At 43.7% G+C, this 23162-nt stretch overlaps 1 protein-coding gene across 1 annotated transcript in view; it reads left to right on the forward strand.

Moving 5' to 3' along the window:
* The window catches only part of LOC311171918 (two pore channel protein 2-like), a gene marked incomplete at both ends in the record, with an annotated part of 33396 nt that overhangs the window by 4807 nt on the left and 5427 nt on the right, over positions 1 to 23162 (forward strand). The window contains 13 exons of the mRNA XM_084234955.1: positions 6341 to 6423; positions 7739 to 7853; positions 10496 to 10624; positions 12502 to 12618; positions 12716 to 12834; positions 13011 to 13112; positions 14663 to 14789; positions 16750 to 16951; positions 19088 to 19232; positions 19598 to 19783; positions 20513 to 20581; positions 21900 to 21983; positions 22915 to 22984. Coding sequence (XP_084091081.1) covers positions 6341 to 6423; positions 7739 to 7853; positions 10496 to 10624; positions 12502 to 12618; positions 12716 to 12834; positions 13011 to 13112; positions 14663 to 14789; positions 16750 to 16951; positions 19088 to 19232; positions 19598 to 19783; positions 20513 to 20581; positions 21900 to 21983; positions 22915 to 22984 — 1548 coding nt within the window. The remainder of the gene's footprint in view (positions 1 to 6340; positions 6424 to 7738; positions 7854 to 10495; positions 10625 to 12501; positions 12619 to 12715; positions 12835 to 13010; positions 13113 to 14662; positions 14790 to 16749; positions 16952 to 19087; positions 19233 to 19597; positions 19784 to 20512; positions 20582 to 21899; positions 21984 to 22914; positions 22985 to 23162) is intronic.

Below are 23162 nucleotides of genomic sequence, written 5' to 3' on the forward strand. Positions count from 1 at the left end.
ACAACTATTTATTCCAGTCCTGGGGTCAAGGGGCCCTTAAGGAAGGAACTCCCCACTGTCAGCATCTCTAATAGATCTTTCCCGCCTGCATCCCCACCTCCCTCTTCCTAAGGGATTATAAGTTATTCACCTTCTTCAGGACAAAGGCTTACAAATTTGGGAGTGGGGTGGGGTAGAAGGAGAAAACCCCAAAATAAATACGTTTTTAAATATTGTCGAGAGGAAAGGAAATGCCACACCTGTGAGAAGAGAAAAAGAAAATAAGAAAACTCAAGTATTGTTACAGTGCCATGAAAATACAAAATATACCAGAAGCGGTAGTAAAAAGGCCATATTTAGATCAGTGGTTTTTAATCCTTAGTGCTCACTGAAATCACTGGGGATTTTACAAAATCATTGCTGGGTCCCACCACCCAGAGATTCTGATGCCGTTGGTCTGGGTACTGGCATCTTTGCAACCAAAAAATCTGAAGGTGGTTATAAAGTACCATGTGGGTTGAGAAAGTCCCCCTCTTCCTCCACATTCCCCGCCCCCAGCCCATAGTCAGTTGCCAGTGCCTCCCATAGGCTAGGGCTCTTACCTATAAGCTGCATCTGGCTAAACATCTGCTTTTCAGTCTTTGCCATTTTCATGGTAGTGATGGACAATGATTCCCATGTAAACCTGAAAGGTATGTGCAGTTTTGGAGTGCACATCAATGAGAAGGGAAACATAACATAAGCCACATTCTTGGGTTGGATGAAAACAATTTGTTTTATGGGAAAATACAAGTGACCTCAATAGAATGCTTATTACAATAGGTAGCCCTGCTGCGAACTCTTCTCAAACAAAATGGGCAGGAAGCTAAGATGTTGCACACAGATGGGAAGAAGAGGGGGCAGACAAGGAGAACCAGAAGGTAGAAGAGATGAGAGTTTACATGGAGAGACTTGTCAGAGAAGTTAGACTAATAGAAAAGTAATAGTAACTGTTACTGCAAAGGCAAACTAGCTTTTATGAAAGTGTCAGCCTATTTCAACATAATATGGATGAGTTTGGATGACGTAGGGGCATTGGAAGGGTTACCGTGGTGCTTATATCATTTGATGTGGGAGCTGGGTAATATCTAATGGAGGTAACACCCAGGGTCTGGCTGGCTAAGGAGTTGGTGAGAGTTTTGTTTCGTTCTCCCTGGGAGGATAGTAGAGAATGCACTTCAAATCCATGAGTGTCAAACTGCTCATGTTTGTGGACCCACTATTTTACTGGGACTGTAAGGGTGTTAGTAACATTATCTCTTTTTTAAATTTTTTTATTTTTTAGATTTATTTATTTATTTATACAAGCACTGGGTACAGTCAGAAGCACAGGAGGGTGAGAGAATTCACCAGAGCCAGAGCGGGGAACAGAACAGGCAGACTGACGAAATACACTGCTGAGGAGAGCAGCGGGCACTGCAGGAGAGGTCTAGGCTCCATGTGGGACCCTCGCTAGCAGTTGGTGATCAAACCGGCACTGCAGAGGCTGTGGGCAGCTTTTCAGCCCAGCGCTCAACTGCTGCACCACCAGGGAGGCCCACATTATCTCTTTAAATTGGGAACAACAGTGGCCTTAAGAGACATTGATTTAAATATTTTTTTAAAGTCTATGTTAGAATTCTTTGTTGTTCTATTGATAGTATGATCTTTTTTTTTTAATGTATTTTATTGGGTAACATTAGTTTACAACATTGTGTTTTAGAAGGATAGGATCTCCTCTTTCAAGTACTGTTCCCACACCTCATCTACCACCAAACCACCCAGAGACCACCATCATAGTCCTTTGTGCCCCGCCCCACCCCACTTAGCCTCAATTCTGTAGTCAGATTTCTAGAGTTTGTTGTTATTTTGGGTTTATCTGACTCTGTTGTGATTCTCTATATTCTACATACAATTGACACCATTCAGTATCTGTCTTTCCCCTTTTTACTTATTTCACTTAGTATAATCCCCTTCAGCTCAATCCATGTTGCCACAAATGATAAGAGTTCATAATATTTGATAGATGAATAGTATTCCAATGTATATATATACTACATCTTCTGGGTTCACTTCTCTGTATTTGGGCACTTAGGTTATTTCTGTAGTTTGGCTATTGTAGTGCTACAATGAATACAAGAGTGCATGTTTCCTTTCTAATTAATGTCTTTGTATTCTTTGGATAGATACCTAGAAAGGGAACAGCTGAGTCATTTGGTAGATCCAGTTTTAATCTTTTGAGAAAACTCCATACTCTTTTCCAGAGGGACTGGACCAGGATACCTTACCAGTAACAGTGTATGAGGGTTCTTTTTCTCCACACCCTCACCAGCACTTGTAGGTTTTGATCTTTTTGATGTTAGCCACCTCACAGGTCTGAGGTAGCATCTCATTGTGCCCTTGATTTGCATTTCCCTGATGATAACTGATGATGAGCTTTTTTTTTTCACATGCCTGTTGGCCAGCTATGTGTCTTTTTTGGAGAAGTGACTGGCTTTTCTTCCCTCTTCTGATTGGGTTGTTTTCTTTTTGTTAAGTTGTATGAATTCTTTGCAGATCTTGGATAGCATCCCCTTATCATATATATGATGTGTAAATATTTTCTCCCATTCACTGGGGTTTCTTTCTCTTTTAGTGATGGTTTATTTTGCTGTGCAGAGTTTTATATTTTGATATAGTCCCAGTTGTTTATAGTCTCTTTGGTTTTCCTTGATGCTCAAGAAAAATCCATGAAGACATCTCTGCAATCTGTCATGGTGTGTTTTGTCTACATTTTCTTCCATGTATTTTATGGTTTCAGGTTTTTCATCCAAGTATTTTATCCATTTTGAACTGATGATTGTGTATAGTATGAGACAGTGGCCTAGTTTCATTCTTTTGCATGTGACTGTCAAGTTTTCCCTAAACTATTTAGTAAAGAATATTTCCTTGCTACAGTGTATATTCTTGGCACTTTTGTCATAGCTTAATTGACCATATAGATGTGGGCTTATTTCTGGACTCTCAATTCTATTCCATTGTTTGTGTGTCTGTCTTTGTTCCAGTACCATACTGTTTGATTATTATATCTTTGTAGTATGTTTTAAAAGTTTGGACATGCATTTTCCCTCTTTTTTTTGTAAGAGTGCTTTGGCTATTCAGGGTCTTTTGTGGTTCCATATGAATTTCAGTAGTGTTCTAGCTCTTTGAAGAATGCCATTAAAACTCAGCTAGGGATTGCATTGAATGTGTATATTGCTTTAGGTAGGATGGCTATTTTGACAATGTTTAATTCTTCTAATCTGTGAGCAGGGAATATCTTTCCAATTCTTTGTGTCTTATTCTATATTTTTTAACAATGCCTTATAGTTTTCATTGTATAGGCCTGCAACTCCTTTGTTAAGTTTATTTCTGGGCATTTATTTATTTTTTTGGTGTAATTGTAAGTGGAATTTTTAAAAATTTCATTTTCTGGCTTATTCTTTTTTTTTTTTTTTGTCTTTCTCCATTTTACTTAGCACAGCTCCCTCCAATTCTATCTATATTGTTGAGAATGGCAAGATTACATATTTTTTAAAATATCTGGTTATTCCATTGTGTGTACACATGGCACTCAATCTATTCCTCTGTCCTTAAGCACTTGGGTTGTTCCATACTTTGACTTTGTATAGTGTTGCAATTAAATTAGGGGCACTGTAAGTGTTTTGTTATTCTTCAGGTAAATGCCCAGAAGTAGTATTATTGGATCATATGTTATTCTATTTTTATTGTTTTGAGAAACCATCATACTGTTTTCTAAAGTAGCTGCACCAATAACATTCCCAATAATGCACAAAGGTCTTTTATCCCCTAATCCTCGCTAACATTTATGATTTTTGGCATTTTGATTTTAGCCATTTCTACTCGTGTGAGCTTAAATCTCATTGATTTTCAAGTGCTGAACCATCCTTGTGTTGCTGGGATAAATCCCACTTGGTCAGGAGGTGTGATCATTTTAAGGTAGTATTGACTTTGCTTCGCTAAGATTTTGTTGAGGATTTGTATATATTTTCATCAGGGATATTAGCGTGTAGTGTTCTTTTTTCTTTTTTTTCTTCTTCTTCTTCTTTTTTTTTTTTGCGATGTTCTCTCTTTTGACATCAAAGTAACATTGGACCCAGAAAGTGTGTTTGGAAGCATTTCCTCTTCCTCATTTTTTTTTGGAAGACTTTGATATGCGTAGGTATTAATTCATCTTTGAAGGTATAGTAGACCTCACTAGTGAAATCATTACATGAATTCCATCCCTGTCTCCTTAACTTTTTTATCTGGAAGTCTATTTTATCTCATATAGCCGCCCATGCCCTTTTTTTGTGGGCCTCATTTTCTTGTTTTCCAACCACTTTTTTGAGCTTATGTTTTTTTGTCTTTGGAGAGATGATGGGTCTCCTGGATAAGGAAAGCAGCTGATTTTTGTGTATTAATTTTTTTAACCTGCCACTTTGCTACTGATTTATAGTTTCAATTAGTTCTTCAGTTGAGTCTTTTGGATTTACTTTATATTATTATTATCATGTTGTTCACAAATAATGATATATTTCTTTTACAGAAGCACTTTTTTTTCTTAAAGATTTATTTATTTATTTATACAAGCACTGGGTACAGTCAGAAGCACAGGAGGGTGAGAGAATTCACCAGAGCAAGAGCGGGGAACAGAACAGGCAGACTGACAAAATACACTGCTGAGGGGAGCAGCGGGTGGCAGGAGAGGTCTGTGTGCCATGGCCGGGGATCGAACCGGCGCTGCAGCCCAGGGCTCAACTGTCTGCGCCACCAGGGGAGACCCAATAATGATATATTTCTTCCTGTCCTAGTTATATTTTTTTGGTATCTTTCTCTTCCTAATTGCTCTCACCAGGGGTTCCAATATTAAGTTGAATAATAATGGTGAAAGTGAATGCCCTTGACTTCAACCATATCTCAGTGGAAAAGTTTTCAATTTTCACCATTGAGAATAATGTTAGCTGTGGCTTTGTCACATGTAGGTTTTTATTATGTTGACATATGTTCTATTTATTCCCAGCTTTTTGAGAGTTTTTCTTACAAATTATGTTGAATCTTGTCAAAGGCTTTCTTGACACCTATTGATATGATCTTTTTAAAAAATCTTTCCTTTTACTGACATGATGAATTCATTGATTTTCAAATGTTGACCATCCTTGTGTCCCTGGGGTAAATTTCACTTGGTCATAGTATATAATCCTTTGGATGCATTGTTGGGTTGGGTTTACTAAGATATTTCAATGATTTTTTTGCATTTATGTTCATTAGGAAAATTGACTTGCTTAACTAATAGGAGATTTCCATTCCTATTCAGGCAGGAAGACATTCTCTGTTTTGAGTAGATGACTTGGATAATTGGGTTGTTTTTCCTTCTAATGTAACCTAAAATCTCAGGATGCTCCTCTGGCTGATAGGATATTATCAACCATTTAAAATTATATCAATGTTGGTGAGAAGGGAAAAAAACATATATGCTCATGTACTATTTTGAGGCACATGAAATAAAGTTTGGAAAGGCAATTTGATAGTACTTATCAAAATAGAAAATGCACATACCTTTCATCTACAAGTTATACTCTATCCTAAAATACCCTTATGGCACCGTGTGTGTGTGTGTGTGTGTGTGTGTGTGTGTAAGTTATTTAAAAATATTCAATGTATTCAAAATAGAGGGAAAGAAAAATAACTAAAGGAAGGTGCATTTGTTAAAAAAAGATTGAGTAGCTCTCTCTATATATACATACTATTGTTGAAAAAAAGTCCAGCATATATTGAGCGAAAAAAGTAAAGCCTTGTATTATATGAAACCATTTCATTGTTTTCAAAGTACGTGTATGTACAGAGTAGGGTCATACCTTGAGGAGGGGCTAGGCTCAAAACTCCTTTCTTACCAAGAAATGAAATAATTTAGTTGTTGAAATTATCATTTAAAATCCCTCTTACCTCCCTTCAAGTAGTCCATATACAATTTTGTCTTTGTATGTTTGTATGTATAAGTCCTAAACATGTATGGATGGATATTGTTAAGTACTCGTGTATATACTACGTGGTGCTTTCCTGTTCGTTCCTGCCTGAGAGCCTGTGTTTGAATTCAGGATGGTTTAGTGTGGTACAGCTGCTCTCCACTGCATGACCCTTACTGCCCAGGAGAGCTTCTGGGGCCTCCATGCTGGGCTCTTCATACTGTTTACTTCAGTGTGGGGTTGGGGGAGGGGTGGAGGGGAGTTTCCTCTTACACTTGAGACATCCATACAAATGTCAACGAAAAATGCCCTTCCCTGCTCTGACTTTGTCTTCACTTCCTCTCTCCCAATTGGGACAGGACCTTCTCCTGGCAGCGGCCTATGTTTCTGATGCCCAATACAACAGAAATGTTCCATTTGAAACATCTCCTCAGGCCATCAGGTAATGAGAGTGTGGACTGTAATGTAGAACCACCTGTTCTTTAGCACTTCCTATTCTTTTTTCTTTTAAAGATTTATTTATTTATGCATACAAGAGCTGGGGTACAGGCCAGAGATGTGGGGGGTGAGAGGATTCACCAGAGAAAGAGTGGGGAACAGAACAGGTGGATCGACTGAAATACACTGCTGAAGGGAGCAGCGGGCAAAACAGGAGAGGTCTGCTGCACCATGTGGGTTGCTCCCTGGCTGGCTGAGATCGAACTCATGCTGCAGAGGCTATGGATTGCTTCCTAGGTTGTAGTCCTAGGTTGCATCTTAATCCTTGCGCCACGAGGGAGGCCCAGCACTTCCTATCTTGAAGTTGAACTCAAACCGAAGACATTGTTTCTACAAATTCTTTGAGAGCCATCTAGGGGATGTTTCAGAGATTTGGATAAAATCCAATGCTTTTTTGGTTAAGTTATAAGAACATGGTGCTTCACACTCAGGGAAGCGTTCAATAAATACCTTAAAGACAGATACTGAGTAAATAAACACCATCTGGGACAGGAGATCGGCATCCAAGCTAAAAACATGTCACTGCCTTTTCTTCTTAGTCCTCTTAGAGCTGCTGAAGTGAAAAGAACACTTGTTCCTTCTCTTTCTGTTGCCTTGTTGACACAATCTGTACATTTGTTCTCTTCATGAGAATTCAGCTTTTTCTCTCTCACCCCCTAAGGGTGGAACTGAGACCAAGGATTTGGCTCAGAATAAGGAAAAAACATTTGTTATAATCAGGAAGGAGCCTTAGTTCCTCCAAAAGCTGTACATGCCTTATCCCTGGATCCTGCTGGGCAGTTTGGGGGCACTGCCCTCTCCTCCCCGCACCAGGAACAGAACTGCGTGGTTCCAAGTTCTCGCCAAGTCTCCCATGTTGAGATGGGATGATGCACATTTGAAAATCGGTTGGGCTACCGTCCCACACATTAGCAGGGCATCTTAACTGGGGCTTCACTGTGTGTGGGTCACTGTTTCGGTGCTCTAAAGCATTCTCTTATTCTCACACCCACCCAGTGAGGAAGGTGCTAGTTCTACATTGAGACTGTTAAAAACTGTTAAGAGAATGTATTTTGAGATACGAACATAGCCTTGGGGGTTTTTTCTGAGTGTTTTGTAGCATGGCTTGATTCGATCCTGCCCCTTGCTCCCTAAAATGTAAGGAAGTGTGGCCAGAACTGTCACTGTATTTTACCTGCCATTGCTCTTATAACGGGAAATCTGAGTGCTGGTTCACTCCTGTTCTTTGTTGATAATTCCTTCATGTTTTTCCTCTTCAGACTTTACTATTTTTATAACCACTGGACAATGCGAGCCACCACATACTTCTTCATCTGTGTCAACCTTTCCCTCGCTCTGTTTGAGGAGCCTGCTTTGTTTCCACTGCCTTTCTTGGTAAGCATTAAAACCCGAAAGGCTCACTGGACTTTGTCATGGATGATTTGGTACCCAGGCCTCTTCTTCCCTCCCCCGCACCCACCCCCCGCCCCTTGTCGAATTTCAATAAATGTGAATTTGATTTGATTTGATTTTTATTACTGAGGGTTGGAAGACTTGTGCCTACTGACTTCAAGTGGAAGCTTTGGTCTTTGCACAGGACAAATAGGATATACAAACAAGGCTTTGAAACAAGACACCTTTATTTAATGGCAAAAGACAATGTGGTAATATACTGTTAGACTTGCCACATTTTCAGCTTTTTCATAGTCAAAGTTGCTTAGAGTATTTTTGTTGGTGCTTAGTAGCTGATCGCAAGTCTTTTTTAAAAATATTTTTATTTATTTATACAACTGGGGTACAGGCCAGAGGCGCGGGAGGGTGAGAGGATTCACCAGAGACAGAGCGGGGAGCAGAACAGGCAGACGGACTGAAAACACTGCTGAGGGGAGCAGCGGACGAGGCAGGAAAGGTCTGCCATGCCATGTGGGTTTCTCCCTGTCCAGCCGGGAATTGAACCTGCGCTGCAGAGGCTGCGGACAGCTTCACAGCACCGTGCTCAACCCGCTGCGCCACCAGGGAGGCCCCACAAGTCATTTTGAGTAATGTATAAACTAACCAGCTACTGCAGATGGGTCTGAATAATAGTGACGAACTGCTCATGTTTATTACTGACTAAACACTGCTTTTACTTCTGAGAGTAGATGAGGCAGGGAAAGAATGACTTGCAAAGCCTCCAGTATTTATTTATTTATTTAAAACAAATATTTATTTATTTTTATACAAGAGCTGGGGTAGAGGCCAGAGGCATGGGAGGGTGAGAGGATTCACCAGAGACAGAGCAGAGAACAGAACAGGCAGATGACAGAAATACACTGCTGAGGGGACTAGCAGGCGCAGCAGGAGAGGTCTGCTGTGCCATGTGGGATTCTCGCTGGCCAGCCGGGATAGAACCCACACTGCCGAGGCTGCGGACAGCTTCACAGCATGGTGCTCAACCCACTGCCCCACTGGGGAGGCCCACCTCCAGTATTTACTATCTGGTCCTTTAACATATAGTCTGTCAACCCATAGCTTTAAAGAACAGGTTTTTATTATCTTCTGTGTGGCTTAGACTTATCCCAGTGGGGGTGGGGAAGTTAAGAAGGGGCACCTCATGTGCAGGTTTCATCAACCTAGGCTTGCCTGGCACTTGCTGATGTCCTGATGGCCAGAGCCCATCAAATGCCAGATTCCTGACACTGCACAAGGGAGTGAAAGCCGCAAGTATGGTTCATAGGGGTCCACCAAAGTGGCCTACTGGCCACCGTACTGCCATGTGATCAGGCTTTGACAATTCATGAAGTCTCTGGACAGAATACTTTTAGCCCAGCAACTGTCAAGACCAAACAAAGTGTGAGGAAGCAGAGCTATGCATTCCTAGTCTGGACAGAGTCAGTCCCTCCTAGTGCTAGTGCACCCTGGCCGAGGTGAGAATTCTGCAGTTGTCTTCTCAGCCCTTTGCCTCTCTCCCCAAGTTCTCACCCCTCTGTTATTGGTCATTAGAGGCCTTGGGTTGGTTACCTGAGTTTCAGAGTGTTCTTTTGCCAGTATTTGTACTTCAAATTTCTAAAATAAAATGTGCTAAGAGGAGGAGGGGTGTGGGTGCGCTTCAGCCAAGATCTATGCAAATCTTAGTTTGAACAAGAGTATCTTGAAATTGCCTTAGACAATTTTGTACACCTGGCCTTAGCAGAGTCTCTAAAGACTTTCAAGGATGCCTGCCCAGGATCATAAGTCTAGGAGATAGAGAGAGTCAACTGTTGATTTCAGGGTCCAGCGCAAGCCCCTTTCTTCATGTCCCTTAAGGAGTCCATTCCCTCCAGCCTTCCTCCACATCTTACCACTTTCCTAGCCTAAAACAAGTTGCTCCTTCGCCCCTATCTTCTTACTTTGCCACCCTCCTCCCATTGATGGAGCTGAGTGCCCTTGTTAGGGAGGAATTACTGCCTCATGGTAACTGCAGGCAAAGCATTTGCTGCAGTCACAGCCTTGAAACCTATCTGCCTGCAGGGAGTTTGGAGTTGATGCCTGTGACCTCGAGAGGGAGACACTCATCACTTGGGTCCCCATGGCCTCCATTCTCTCCGCTAACCAGCAAAATTTAAGCAGCAAGGCAGTGATGTCTAGGGAGTGACCCATCACTTCAAAATACATCTTTGTGGAGTTGTTCTACCACTAGAGAAACTGAACTTCTAGATATTTATTCTGAACACAAACATGGGGCACTTAAACATAGAAATGCCTGCTTCTGCTGTCCTTGACCTCCCCTTTCCTGGGGAAGTGCATTCTGGGTCCTCTGTCTGCTGACTCAGCCCTTCCCAGGAACCTCTGCCAGTTTGGCTCATGGAATTTGTGGCTTAGGGGCAGGTTTCCTTTTTAGAGGAAGAAATCATTCCAACCAGCAAAGAATTTTGCTGCAACTTGCAGTAAAATTAAGGGACATTGCTAATTCTCAATTGTGGTATTCAGGGAGTTACAAGAGATTTAAAGCTGGCCCTCCAATTAAAGCTGGCCCTCCTAAGAAGGGCACTCTGCTTATCTCTGTGTTCTGCCTGCAGGCTACCGCGCTAGTGGAAGTGCTCTGTCTGACTGCATTCTTTGGGAGACTCCTGCATTTTGCAAAAGTCACTCCTCAGATGGTTTTCTGGAAGGATACAAAAAACATCTGCATCATGGTAACCATAGTGGTGAGTGTTCATTATAGTGCCATTGAGAGTCTATGGTCAAGCAAACACTGAAGAAAGAGGACCCAGTAGATTTACATGGTTCCAGCAAAACTGACAGATTTGGGTACAAATACCATCAGCACAGCTGCAAGCAAACCACAGCTGCAAGCAAACTGAAGAACAAGCAAAATGCAGCAGTGTGAATATCTTAAAATATCAAGAGCACTTCCAAATTAAAGACAGAAGCTCCATAGGAAAATGTGCTGGAGATAGGTGATGGTAACTAAAAAAAAGGAAAAAAAAAAGGTGGACATAAAACAAAAAAGCTTCACCGCTTATTAAGTAACAGTAATTAAAACAACAATAAAATAGCATGTGTTTACCTATAAAACACTGTTAGTGAGATCAAGAGGAAACAGAACACCTTCCGCCCCACAGACACATGTGTCTTCTGGAAGGCAGTTTGGCAGTTAGAAATCATCCATACGCACACGTTAGCATCCTAGACTTCGCCCCTGGGAATTTATCGTTAGGAAAGAACAATGTGTTCAAAGATTTTAGCACAGACTGGACATGGCTGAGCTGTTCATAATGTTGAAAAAATACACATACAGTAGATACGTATTAAATAAAAGGTAGCCCATCCAGGTAGCCCTTGAAAATAGCGTTAAAAACACATCTGTGACTATTATCAGGGAGATAATCTGTGAGGCAAAGGAACAGCTTGCAGGAGAGTTGGGTCACATCTTTTTTATTTATTTTTTATTTATTTATTTTTTTATGGTGTATATTGTTTTATTAAAATCAAATTTCATTATGTTCTTTCTACTCTTTTCTCTTGGCTTTATTTATTTATTTATTTATTTTTATATTCCCCATACAATTGCAACCCCCTTATTTTGACCCCAATCTCTCCCCTCCCGCCCCCTACCCCCCATAGAGTGTCTCTGGTTCATAGTTTTTGTTGATTTTGATTTTCACTTTCTTATAGTTATTCATTTTCCTGGTCCCTTATTTAAGTTTTCTAGATTCCTGCTATGAGTGAGATCATCCAGTATTTTTCTTTTTCTTTCTGGCTTATTTTGCTGAGCATGATCCCTTCCAGCGCCATCCATGTTGCTGCAAATTGCATGTGTTTATCTTTTTTGAATGCTGAGTAATATTCCATGGTATATATGTACCACATCTTCCAGTCATCTATTTTTGGGCATTTGGGTTGTTTCCAAAGCTTAGCTATTGTAAACAGTGCTGCTATAAACATAGGGGTGCAGGTGCTCTTTGGAATTGATGTTTCTGTGTCCTTTGGGTAAATACCTAGGAGTGGAATTGCTGGATCATATGGAAGCTCTATGTTTAGTAGGTCCAGAAATCTCCACACAGCTCTCCATAGTGGTTGGACCAGTTTGCACTCCCACCAACAGTGCAGGAGAGTTCCTTTTTCTCCACACCCTCGCCAACATTTGTTGTTGCTAGTTTTTTTAATATGTGCCTTTCTCACTGGTGTAAGATGGTATCTCATGGTAGTTTTGATTTGCATTTCCCTGATTACAAGTGATGGGTCACATCTTTTTTAAAAAGAAAAAAGGGGAGAATATTACACACCCAAAGAAAAACCTGGAAGCATATATACTAAGCAGTTATGCCAAGCAAGGCAGGGTGATGTATTCTGAAACTGCTGTATTGGACAATAGCTAAGGGCGTTTCAAGATGAGCATATCAGCAAGCAGTCAAAATGCTCGAACCAGGGTTCCTTCTAAATCACCAAGGCCCAGTCTCCACACCTCTGTACTTGCTGCTTGATATTCTTTTCCTTCGAGCCATCATTGTCAATTTCCACCATTTGGTAAAGAGGGGGTCCCCAGGCTGAAGCTGACATCTCTGTCCCATGTCTCTCACAGCTGACCTTGATTGATCTCATTATCTACGGGTCCCTGGAAGCTGTCAACATCCACAGCATTCGGTGGTCAAGGGTCTTAAGACCAGTCTTCCTAATCAACTTCCCTGAAAGTCGACAGGTAAGGAGATGATTAGGATACATGAGGGCTTGCTTCTGACTTTTGCAGAAAATCCAAGCTGATTTCTTGTAAATGAAATTAAATTTTGTCTTCACAGATCCGAAGGGCTTTCCGAAGCATCCGGAATACTCTGCCTGACATCCTCTATGTCTTCCTCTTGTTTATTTTCAGTGTGCTGATATTCTCCCTTATGGCCTTAAAGCTCTTTGGGGACAGGTGAGTGTGCTGTTCTGGAAGTTTCTATATGTGAATTCTTTCATGTTGGTAGCACAATCTCTCACCAGATGCTATCTTCCTTGTTCAGGAATGTTCTTGAAAGGGGAAATTGTCTTGGCAACTGCAGCCTCATTTTTGTGTGTGGGGTTTTCACTGTTTTTTTGGTTCTTCCTTAGGGGCCTTAAAACAGTTGATGGATCATCCTACTTCACCAACATCCTAGAGATAGCCTTTGAGCTCTACGTTCTGGTCACCACTGCAAACAGCCCTGATGTCATGTATGTGGGTCCCCAATTCATATTCGTGGACATGGTTCCATAACAGAACTCACCTTGTTAAAAACAGCTGCCTCCTAACACTAGCAAGGCTGAGAGGGAATGTAGTGATGTATTCTACTTATTTATGTCCATTGCAAAAATTTTGAAGACTATACATGCACTAATAACAGCCAAACCTCTCTGTTTAAAACTAAGTTTAGGTGAATTTTTAAAACACTGAAAGTTATAGTGTACATCTTTTTTTTTTTTTTAAGATTTATTTTTATTTATTTATACAAGCACTGGGTATAGTCAGAAGCGCGGGAGGGTGAGAGAATTCACCAGAGCCAGAGCAGGGAGCAGAGCAGACAGAAGGACCGAACTACACTGCTGAGGGGAGCAGCCAGGGATCGAACCGGCGCTGCAGAGGCTGCGGGCAGCTTCGCAACCCAGTGCTCAACCGCTGCGCCACCGGGGAGGCCCTACAGTGTACATCTTTTGAGATAAACTTTAAAATACTAGAGCCTACTTTCTATTTTGGATTTTCCTTGAGTTTTATTCAAAACCTAAGCCATCTTAGTACAGGAATCCTGGCTTGTTCTCAGCACTGATGTGGTTTTCTGGCTAAATAAAACCAGCAAGAAATGTAAAGATTACTGTTGACACCGCCCCTCCGGCCCCAACACATACAATGTTCTCCATACATGCGGACATTACTTAGGAGGAAATTGTCATAGGTCTTTTCCTAATGGCTATTTCTCTTGGTGTTATGGTTTTATCTTGTTCATGGAGGTAAAGTTACCAACCAGTGCTACACTGAGTAGAGAGCTCTTTGGGTCTAGAGCATGCACAGAACACTAACAAATGTCTCGCAAATGTCAAACCCATCTAATCCGTGCTGTGGTTTGGGGAAGGGGCTATTTTCCTGTCATCTAGTTCCCTGTGGGATCATCACACCAACCTGCTCTTGGCTGTTGCTCCCTCTGGGAAGGAAGGTGAGCTTCCTGGCCCCCTTTCCATGCCAGCAGCTCCAGTATCCCCTCCTAGATGAAAACCAATTTCTGCTCAAGGTGCCTTGAGCATACATCCCAAGTTAAGCCTTTGTCCTGGTGGGATTATTAACAGTGCCCCTTTCATTTTCATTGTCTAAATGTGGTTAGAAAATTCTCTGGCCCCCAGCAAGGCAACTTGGCGTCCCTTCAGGGTTGGGAGTATAAACCCAAGCCCCTCTTCAGACTCCCTCTGTCCTGGGCAATTTGCTCTCCTTTCTAGGCCTTCATTTTCTTTCTCATTATGAAGGGGGAGAAGGGATAGCCATCCCCAAGGTCCTACCTACCTGCTTTGAAGGTTGGCAGTTCTATAAAGAACTAGGAATTTCAGAAGGCTTGGAGCAGGCTGTTTAGCATTAGAGATGGTGATCACTTTGAGATCCCTTCACATGGAGAGTGAAGAAGGGGTTTTCCTGTGTCTCTGGCACGTGGCTGGTCTGTGTGGGCTGTCACCTCAGGTCAGCTTTTCATGCAAACCTAGGGTATGAAAAACCATGAAACTATTTCTCCCCCCTCCTCCAGGATGCCTGCCTATGACTTCAGCTGGTGGTATTCTCTGTACTTTATTACATACATCATCATCAATACCTACATCTTTATGTCCGTCTTTCTGGCTGTGGTCTACAACAATTACAGGAAGCATTTAAAGGTAACATGCATAAGTTGGGGATCAGGGGTGGGGGCAGGCGCCATGACAGGTGCAGTGGCAGGGAGGTTCATCAATGCATTTGCTAAATATTTGCAAGGGTCCTTTTTCTTTTCACTTGGGCAAGTCTGAAGATTAAGTTGGAATCTTGCTCGCTTCTGCTAAACAGGTTGTTTCTTTACCAGTGGTGGGTAAGATAGCATATAAATATGGTGGGTGATGGCAGGTGTGTGCTTCTAACTCATCAAATTTTTCCTGGCTCCTTGTTTTGTGTCTGATTGGATACTGAGGATACTTTCCAAGCTCTCACAAAACAGAAACAGAAACTTCTTAAAGCCAACACTTTAAGCCCTGGTTTCTACCTGTTTGATTTATGTTTGGAGAATTTCTGTAGGTGTTGGATGGGTAGAGGCTTTTGAATACTTGGGCAGGTGATGTTTTATTTACAACTTGGAATCCACAGAGATATCTCAGCCAGCTCACCCCAGCCCTCCACTGCTCCCCACCTACACTGTTTTTACATTGTAAATTTAGTTGGACAGAGAGGTTGGTTTTCCTTAAGGAAAGACATAGCTTGTGGCTTTTTTTTTTTTTTTTATAGAGGCATGTTTTTATTTATTTATTTATTTGTTTGTTTGGTTGTTTGTTTGTTTTTGTTTATACAAGCACTGGGTACAGTCAGAAGCGCGGGAGGGTGAGAGAATTCACCAGAGCCAGAGCAGGGAGCAGAGCAGGCAGAAGGACCGAAGTACACTGCTGAGGGGAGCAGCGGGCGGCAGGAGAGGTCTGCGCGCCATGTGGGACCCTCCTCTTGTGGCCGGGGAGCAGCCGGGGATCGAACCGGCGCCGCAGAGGCCGCGGGCAGCTTCGCAACCCAACGCTCAACCGCTGCGCCACCGGGGAGGCCCATAGCTTGTGGCTTTTGATTCTGTTTTGAATTTTTCATTCCTAGGAACTTTCCCACCAGGGGACAAATCAAATTTGGACAACTCAAATCTTAACGGCTAAGGGGACGAGGGGCTGGGTGTTATGATTTGGTTAAACTGGCTTTTGAAGGTGTCTGACCTGTCCTGTGCACTGTGGGAACCTCAGCTGATCCTGACCCCAATGCAGGGCCTCCCAGGGAACTTACTACTTCTGACTGCCCTCCCGTCAGGACTGGACAGGACTATTGCTGTGCCTCTCCCACCCTCAAGAAGGTGTTTTCTTTGGCTATCTTTTGCCACTTGCATCAGCCAGCAAGCATATCTTAAATGTGTTTTATGTGCCCTGATTATACAAACTTCTGCAGTCAGAAATGATTAATATGATTAATGATTAAGACACAGCCTAGACCCTTAAGGATTTACTGTCTAGCTGTGTAATCAATCAAGTGATGATGATATTGGGTAACCTGCCTACAGAAGTGGAGCCTAGGGGTGCCAGTAGGTGACCAACTGTAACCTGAGGATGGCTGTTCAACCTGCCCCTTTTGGAAGATTCCCTGTGACTGGGCAGATGGCCACTCCAGGCAGGCTCCAGCTGTCCATCCTGCCCTGGCCCTGCTCTTTCTCCTCCACTTCTCTTTCTTTCTCCCAGTCCACCGCTCCCTTTTCCTTCTTAACTTACTGGCGTATCTGTCTTCTTTTCCTGCGTCTCCCTCTCTCTCAGCAGCAAAGCCGATTTCCTTCCTTTCTGGAATCTCCCTTCCTCCTGAGCAGAGTGGAGTTTGGACCTGCTGCCTCCTGCTGCTCTATTTTTCACCACATTGATTATGCTTCCTGGTCTCCTACGTTCAAACTTGGTAAGAAGATGTGTTTTTGCAGACATGTATCTGGAACTGAGCAGGGATTCTATACCTTGCTGATTAGCAAACCCATCAGTGATTTCTTTTTGGTTCGTCAATGACCTTGAAATGTTTAGAGTAAAGAAATGAGGCTTTCTGGAATCTTTCTCTTTAAAAACACAATTCTGTTTTTTAAAGAATGAGATCCGCAAACTGGCATACCTGAAACGTCACAAGATGATAGAGGCTTTCAACATTCTGAAAGTCAAGGTGGGCACCGAGTTCGTGGTTAAGGAGGCCCAGTGGAAGCAGCTGGTCAAGGTCGTGGCGCCAGATGTCAGCAGTTCCCACTTGGAGCTCCTTCTGAGGATCTGTGATGAGGGACAGAAGGGACACGTGGGTAAGACGCCTTGGCCTCTGGCCTTCCTCTTCCCTGTGCTCTCACAATCGGGGTTAACAGGGGTAAGGAGGGGCTTCTAAAGGAATGGGTCAAACGGCAGCACAGTGGATGCTCAAATAAGCTTGTTTTATTTAATGTCAGCTCACTGTAACCTTGAGGGGATTAAAAATGGACTTCAGCCATGGCCACTGTATGTGTACAGACTGTACAGACTGCACGTTCCCCCATGTCTGTGCAGATCTCCCCTGGGTGCTCTGTTTCCCTTCCATATCCCAAAGGTGCCCTTGAAGTTCCCTGGTGTGTCTCAGTCGTCCCAGTCTGAGTCAGTGTGGGTGTGTGCGATGCTTTCTGTGATAAAAGGCGTCCTGTCCAGGGTGGGGTCCTGCCAGCCCCCTGAGCTGCTGGGATGGGCTCCAGCCATCGCGACCATGGACTGGAACAAACAAATGACTATTGGATTTTAGAGGGTCTGACAGGAAAGTAAGATTATAATTGTAAATTCAAATGAGACGAGGACTCTCAAATTAGTCTTATGAACCCATAGGTTTTATTAAGACTCCATGCTTGTGTGACAGAAGGAAATGGTGATGATTTTCTGAAACTTGTTGGGGAAGTCAATCCCACAAAGAGAAATGTATGGCAAGACAGCATTAAATGGGTGATGCCAGCATCATTAGATGCTGGATCCAGGATGGAGGCCTTTGCGCAGGTGTGTAGGATGACAGACCCTAACATGAGCTCTGGGCGTGTCTCCTCAGCAGCCAGCCTGGTGAGCAGTCCTGCTGTCTGCTTAGGTCAGGTTTCTCAGACCTTGAGCAGATTGCCTGGGTCCCTCCATTGGCACTCACGGCTGTGCCACCTGGTGCCAGGCCTGGGGTTCCGCTACAGATGTGGGACGGGAGATGTGCTTCACTGGGCAACTGCTGAGCACGGGGTCTCTCAACCTGTCTGTGGTGTGAAGCTTTTTCATTTTTGGCCTGATCAATACTTTGGCATGAGAACAAAAATGAACAAGCAAAACAATGAAATGAAAAAGGCATATAAAATCCAAGTCCTAATTTTTCAATACCAGATTCAATTGTAAGTTAAAATGATTCTGTCCATTGCTCTCAGAGTTTCCAAATTTTAAGAACTTACCTCGGGAAGAGCAGGGGGCCCAGAACAGGGCCCACAGCTGCCTAGGGACCACCCTGTGAGGGGCCCTGCCTGAGGAGAAGGGTCCCCTTCCGTCTTCCACTCCAAAGAACCAGGCCCGAGCTTCATCCCCTCTGTTTTTGAGAATTCTCCTTTGATGATTTATCACCTTTGCTACTTCTTGATGGTTAGGACTCTGAAGGGGTGGGTGAATCTTTAGGGGTGGGTGAATCACAAACTTTCTTTGTGATTCCTTCTGTCAAGTGAATTCCTGGGATGCTCTAAAAAGGTGAGATACTCCAAACCCAGAATGGGGGCTTTTAGGAGACATTGTCAGAGATAGTGAGGTTGGTGAGATACTTGACTAACTGCTACTCATCTGGAAAAGAGATACATGAAGCAACATTTCTTAGTTTATAGTCAGTCTGTTGACAGTTGTTTCCCAAAGCTGGTGATGAAGCGCTTTTCTTGCTCGACAGTTTCTCCCAGGTTCTGGGCTGATGAATAAGGTGGTTCTTAGAATACTGTTTAGCTGTGCAGGATGAATGTAGAGCACACCAAACACACGAGTTTTCCTGGCATGGTTCGCTCAGGTGTTCTGTCCCATGAATGATGTGAGCCAGGAGGAGGTGTTCTTTGGTGCTACAGCATAGCTTTCTGGAAAATGCCCATGTAGATCTTTGTGCAAAAAACACCTGCCTATCTACAGAAGCCAAGAAAAGAAAGCAGTGGTGTTCCTTGTGAGGAGGAAGGTGGAACAGAAGTCAGGGAGTGAGGTAGTGGCAACTACCTCACAAAATCATGTTTGGGCTGGCTGAGGGTCTTCATGAGGACAGCTGAGAAATGGCCACTCACTGGCTCCTTGGCCTTGGGTCTTCACCCTTTGAGACTTCAGATCTTCACCTGTGAAATGCAAACCCAAGAATCGATGCCGACTTGCCTTTACCCTTTGGCTTTAGTATCATATTGGCCACGTATCTTGAGGTTCCTTTTTCATTGCAGACAAAATGAACTTTCTACGTTTGGCTGACCTCCTCAACATCCAGGTGGTCACCATCAACATCAAGACACACCCCCTGGAAACCTGGATGCCACGGGTGTACCAGTCATCTGTAAGCCTCCTGGTCCAGAAGATGGTTCGGCACAGGCAAGTGAGAAGGGGCAGTTTTCTCTCAAGTAGCATTAAAAATAGAGGGATCTGGTCTACACTGAATGTGTGTCATCAGTGAAGCCATCAATCAGTCCTCTGCTCACTGCTTTTGTTTCCCAAGGAGGCCTGGAAAGAGTTCTGAATACACTATGTCTGACCCTTAAAAAGGACAGGCTTCTAGATTATGCTTCCTTCTGCTGTGCTTCCTAGAGCTATTCAAGGGCCCCAGACTAGATGTGCTTTCTGGGGTGGGGGATACAGTCATCACATGCTGGGAAGCAAAGTTGCACTGGTAGGGTTTTGGATGTGTTCTTTTCCTGGAAACACATGCTAGCAGGTCTCTTCTTTTTCCCCTCTTGCAGATTTTTTGTCTGGGTTTATGATGTCATCATTCTTATAAATGCCATCTTCATCGCTCTGGATGAGAAAAACCCCTTCATTTCCTATGCAGAATGGCTATTCCTTTTTCTCTATATTATAGAGATTCTCCTGAAACTGTATACGTACGAACCCAGAACTTACTTTGGAAGGAATCAGTTCTGGAACTGGTGAGCATGTGTGTTTTGGCCTGTGTGGCTGGGTGACGAGGACTGTTAGCAAGCCCTTTACACTGCTGGCTGTGTCTCCCTGTGGCATTACCTTGCCCACTACCAACTGCGCAGCTTCACCGGCATGCTGCGAACCAGCCATCCATCTCCAAAACCACGTGTTGGGGCCGCAGGACACCAGGCACAAGGCAGGCCTGGCCTACACGGTGCACAGCTAGGCAGGTTGGAGCTCTGTGAGTGCTGCTCTCACTGCCAGGAAACTTGCTAGGATGTGCACGTGGTCAAGGGGAGCTGGTCAGTGTTGTCCAGTGCTTTGGTACCATGTCTGAAAAGTAATCCTGTGATGAAGTTCCTCTTTAAGTAAAACGTGGTGATGCATTTCATAAAATTGATACCAAGAAAGATTATGTTGAAAATGTATCAAATTTCTCTCATGCATGTAGTTAATTTGCAAGACAATTAAACTGATAGGAATTAGTTAATTCTTACATCTCCTTATGTGCCTATATTCCCTTGACTGGGTCACTGAAGCAGGGAATGGCCATTGGCTCGATCAGACATGGTATTTCTTGTTTCATACCTGATCACCTAATAATATGAACTACAGATTTGTGGGTGGATCATTGCTTTACAGAAGATGTTGGATTCGAGGTCTTCTCGGAATCCACTGTAGCCTGAGCTCCATAGGCTTCTCTTTGACCCTGCACGACTTTGCTTCTGCATCATTAGGTTTGACATGCTGATCATCATCATAGCGCTGCTGGTCACTGTGGCCACTGCCACCATCCAGTCAGGTCAGTGTCCCCGGCCCTCGACTTCACCACCCCCTGGGACTGTGTCCAGTCTTTGTTGAGCCCCCGTGTCCCACTTGGTGTTTGGGGAGAGGCTGTGGGGACACAAAAGAATTAGTAAAAAGTTCCATCTCCTGGAGAGGGATGGTAGCTTTGTCTGTGTTCAGTTGTCTGTTGGAGATTCCCTTTGCAGACATCCATCACACCAAATACAGCAGGCACTTGCTAACAATGTTTCATTCAGTGGCCTTTTGTTATATAACTTTGATGACAAAAACAGGGTCTTGGCTGAAGTCAAGTGCAACAATTTATTTGAGCGCTTGCTGTTCTTATACTTTTGCTTAAAGTCACCGTTTCTGAAAACCTCTTGACAAGTTAAGTGAGGATTTATTGCACTCACCTGGTCAGCCTGCAAAGCTGGCCCTGGTGTCACAGCTGACCTCCACACCTCTGACCTCTGCCCATCTCGGCCCCCACCTAGGGTCTAACCAGAGCAGAACTCTGCATTGTCCCTGCCATCTCCCTCTTCCCTCCACTGTCTTCTGGTTCCTTCCCCACTACAGATCCCACCAAAGTCACCTGGATCCTTCTCCTTCTTGCAGGCAGAGGGCATTATCTAGTGAAAGTGCAGCTTCTTGGGCCTCCCCGGTGGCGCAGCAGTTGAGCGTTGGGTTGCGAAGCTGCCTGCGGCCTCTGCGGCGCCGGTTCAATCCCCGGCTGCTCCCCGGCCACCGGAGGAGGGTCCCACATGGTGCGCAGACCTCTCCTGCCGCCCGCTGCTCCCCTCAGCAGTGTACTTCGGTCCTTCTGCCTGCTCTGCTCCCTGCTCTGGCTCTGGTGAATTCTCTCACCCTCCCGCGCTTCTGACTGTACCCAGTGCATGTATAAACAAAACAAACAAACAAATAAATAAAACATGCCTCTATTAAAAAAAAAAAAAAGAAAGTGCAGCTTCTTAACAGAACTGTAAAATGGATGCTGGGGTCAGGGGAAGGGCTTGTTGAAATGTGTTCTGTAGAACTGGATCCCTGGTTACAACTTTCATCAATCTGAACTCTGCACCCATGCTCACCATTCATTAGCTCACTTGCCTGGCTTGGCCTCAATTTGCTGGGAGTTTGGGGGTGTTGGTGAGGGGTAGTGGGAGGTGTGCTAGTGATTCAAGACAGCACTCACTTTCTCTTTGCTCAGATCCATCCTCCTGCTGTTGAAATAAAGCACATTTTCCTCCCTAGCCAGAGTCTCAGACCTCATCAAATCAGAGGGACAAGGCAGAGGCGCTCAAAAAATGGACTCTTAGATGATTGTGTTCTTTTTCCAGCAAGAAAATACAACAGCCAGCAGATACTGGATATTGTGTTGATATTGAGAATACTCCGTCTCCTAAGGGTCATCGTCAGTATTGAGAGGTGAAGGTGGAGGACGGGCAATGGCCACACTTGAGTGGTCTCTCACATCCGGGTTTGGTGGAAACCATTCCTGTCTCAGAAATGCAAACACGCCCTTCTGTGAACCCTGAATGTCGCTTGTGTAGTCGATCTGGGCTTCTCTGGGGGTCTTGGGACTAGAGGGAAGCCCTGAAGATGGTGAAGAGCACTCAAATGGCAGCTTCCAGAGGGCACTTTCGTCTCCACGATGCAGTCCCAACCAGAGAATAGTGCTCATGATGGGAGTCCATATTAACCTGAGTGTGCTAACCATTGTCTTGTTAAATCCCTCCAACAATCTTTGACGTAGGGGCTTTTATTATCCCTAGTTTACAGGTGATGGCAATGAAGCTCAGAGAGGTTAAGTAACTTCCCCAACAGTGCACAGCTTGAAAGAGGCAGAACTAGGATACAGACTCAGGAGTCTGACCCCAAAGCTTGGAGAATCCCCACCCTGTTTTTTGATATATCAGATTTCTTTCAAGGAAAGTGGGGAGATGCTGCCATCTTAGGCCTGCTCCTCCAAAAATTATCCATTGTCAACCTAAACCTCCCGGTCAGCGTTAAAGCAGGTTGGATTTTGATGGGGGGAAAAAAGTGGAGAAAGAAAGCAAATGAGGCTAACTAGTTTTTTAGCCTCAACTCCCACCTACGTCTTACTAGTAAAGTTTCTGTTGAGATTTCTTAAGTTTTTAAACACTGCCTTAGTGGGCTTCAGGAGAAACTACAAGTTAACTCCCCCACAGCCTGGTAGATGGAATGATTCTGACAAATTGTAAAGCAAATTTCCAAGAGCACTGAAAGAGAAGATCCAGGCTTGGGTGTGGGGGCTGGGGAAAACCTGCCAGGTGGGATCAGTGCAGGGCTCACGTCTCCCCTTTGGCCTTGCCTCAGGAACTATGCTTTATCCTAGATTCCGGGTTATCGTGACCACCTTAATTAACATCGGCCCCACAATGCTGACGTTCGGTGGGCTCATCTTGGTGAGTAGCTACTCTTGTTCCTCAGCAGTTCTCCTTTAGCCTTACTTTAAGGGATGTTAAGGAAATAAGATTCTCTGGTTTCCTCTAGCCATTTTTAGATATGTCAACTTTCTAGAAACATCGGGAATATATCATTGCCCTATAACAGTGCACTTACTGCTATAATAGGCATTAAAAC

The sequence above is a fragment of the Talpa europaea genome, assembly GCF_964194135.1.
Source record: "Talpa europaea genome assembly, chromosome: 6".
Lineage (NCBI taxonomy): Eukaryota > Metazoa > Chordata > Mammalia > Eulipotyphla > Talpidae > Talpa > Talpa europaea.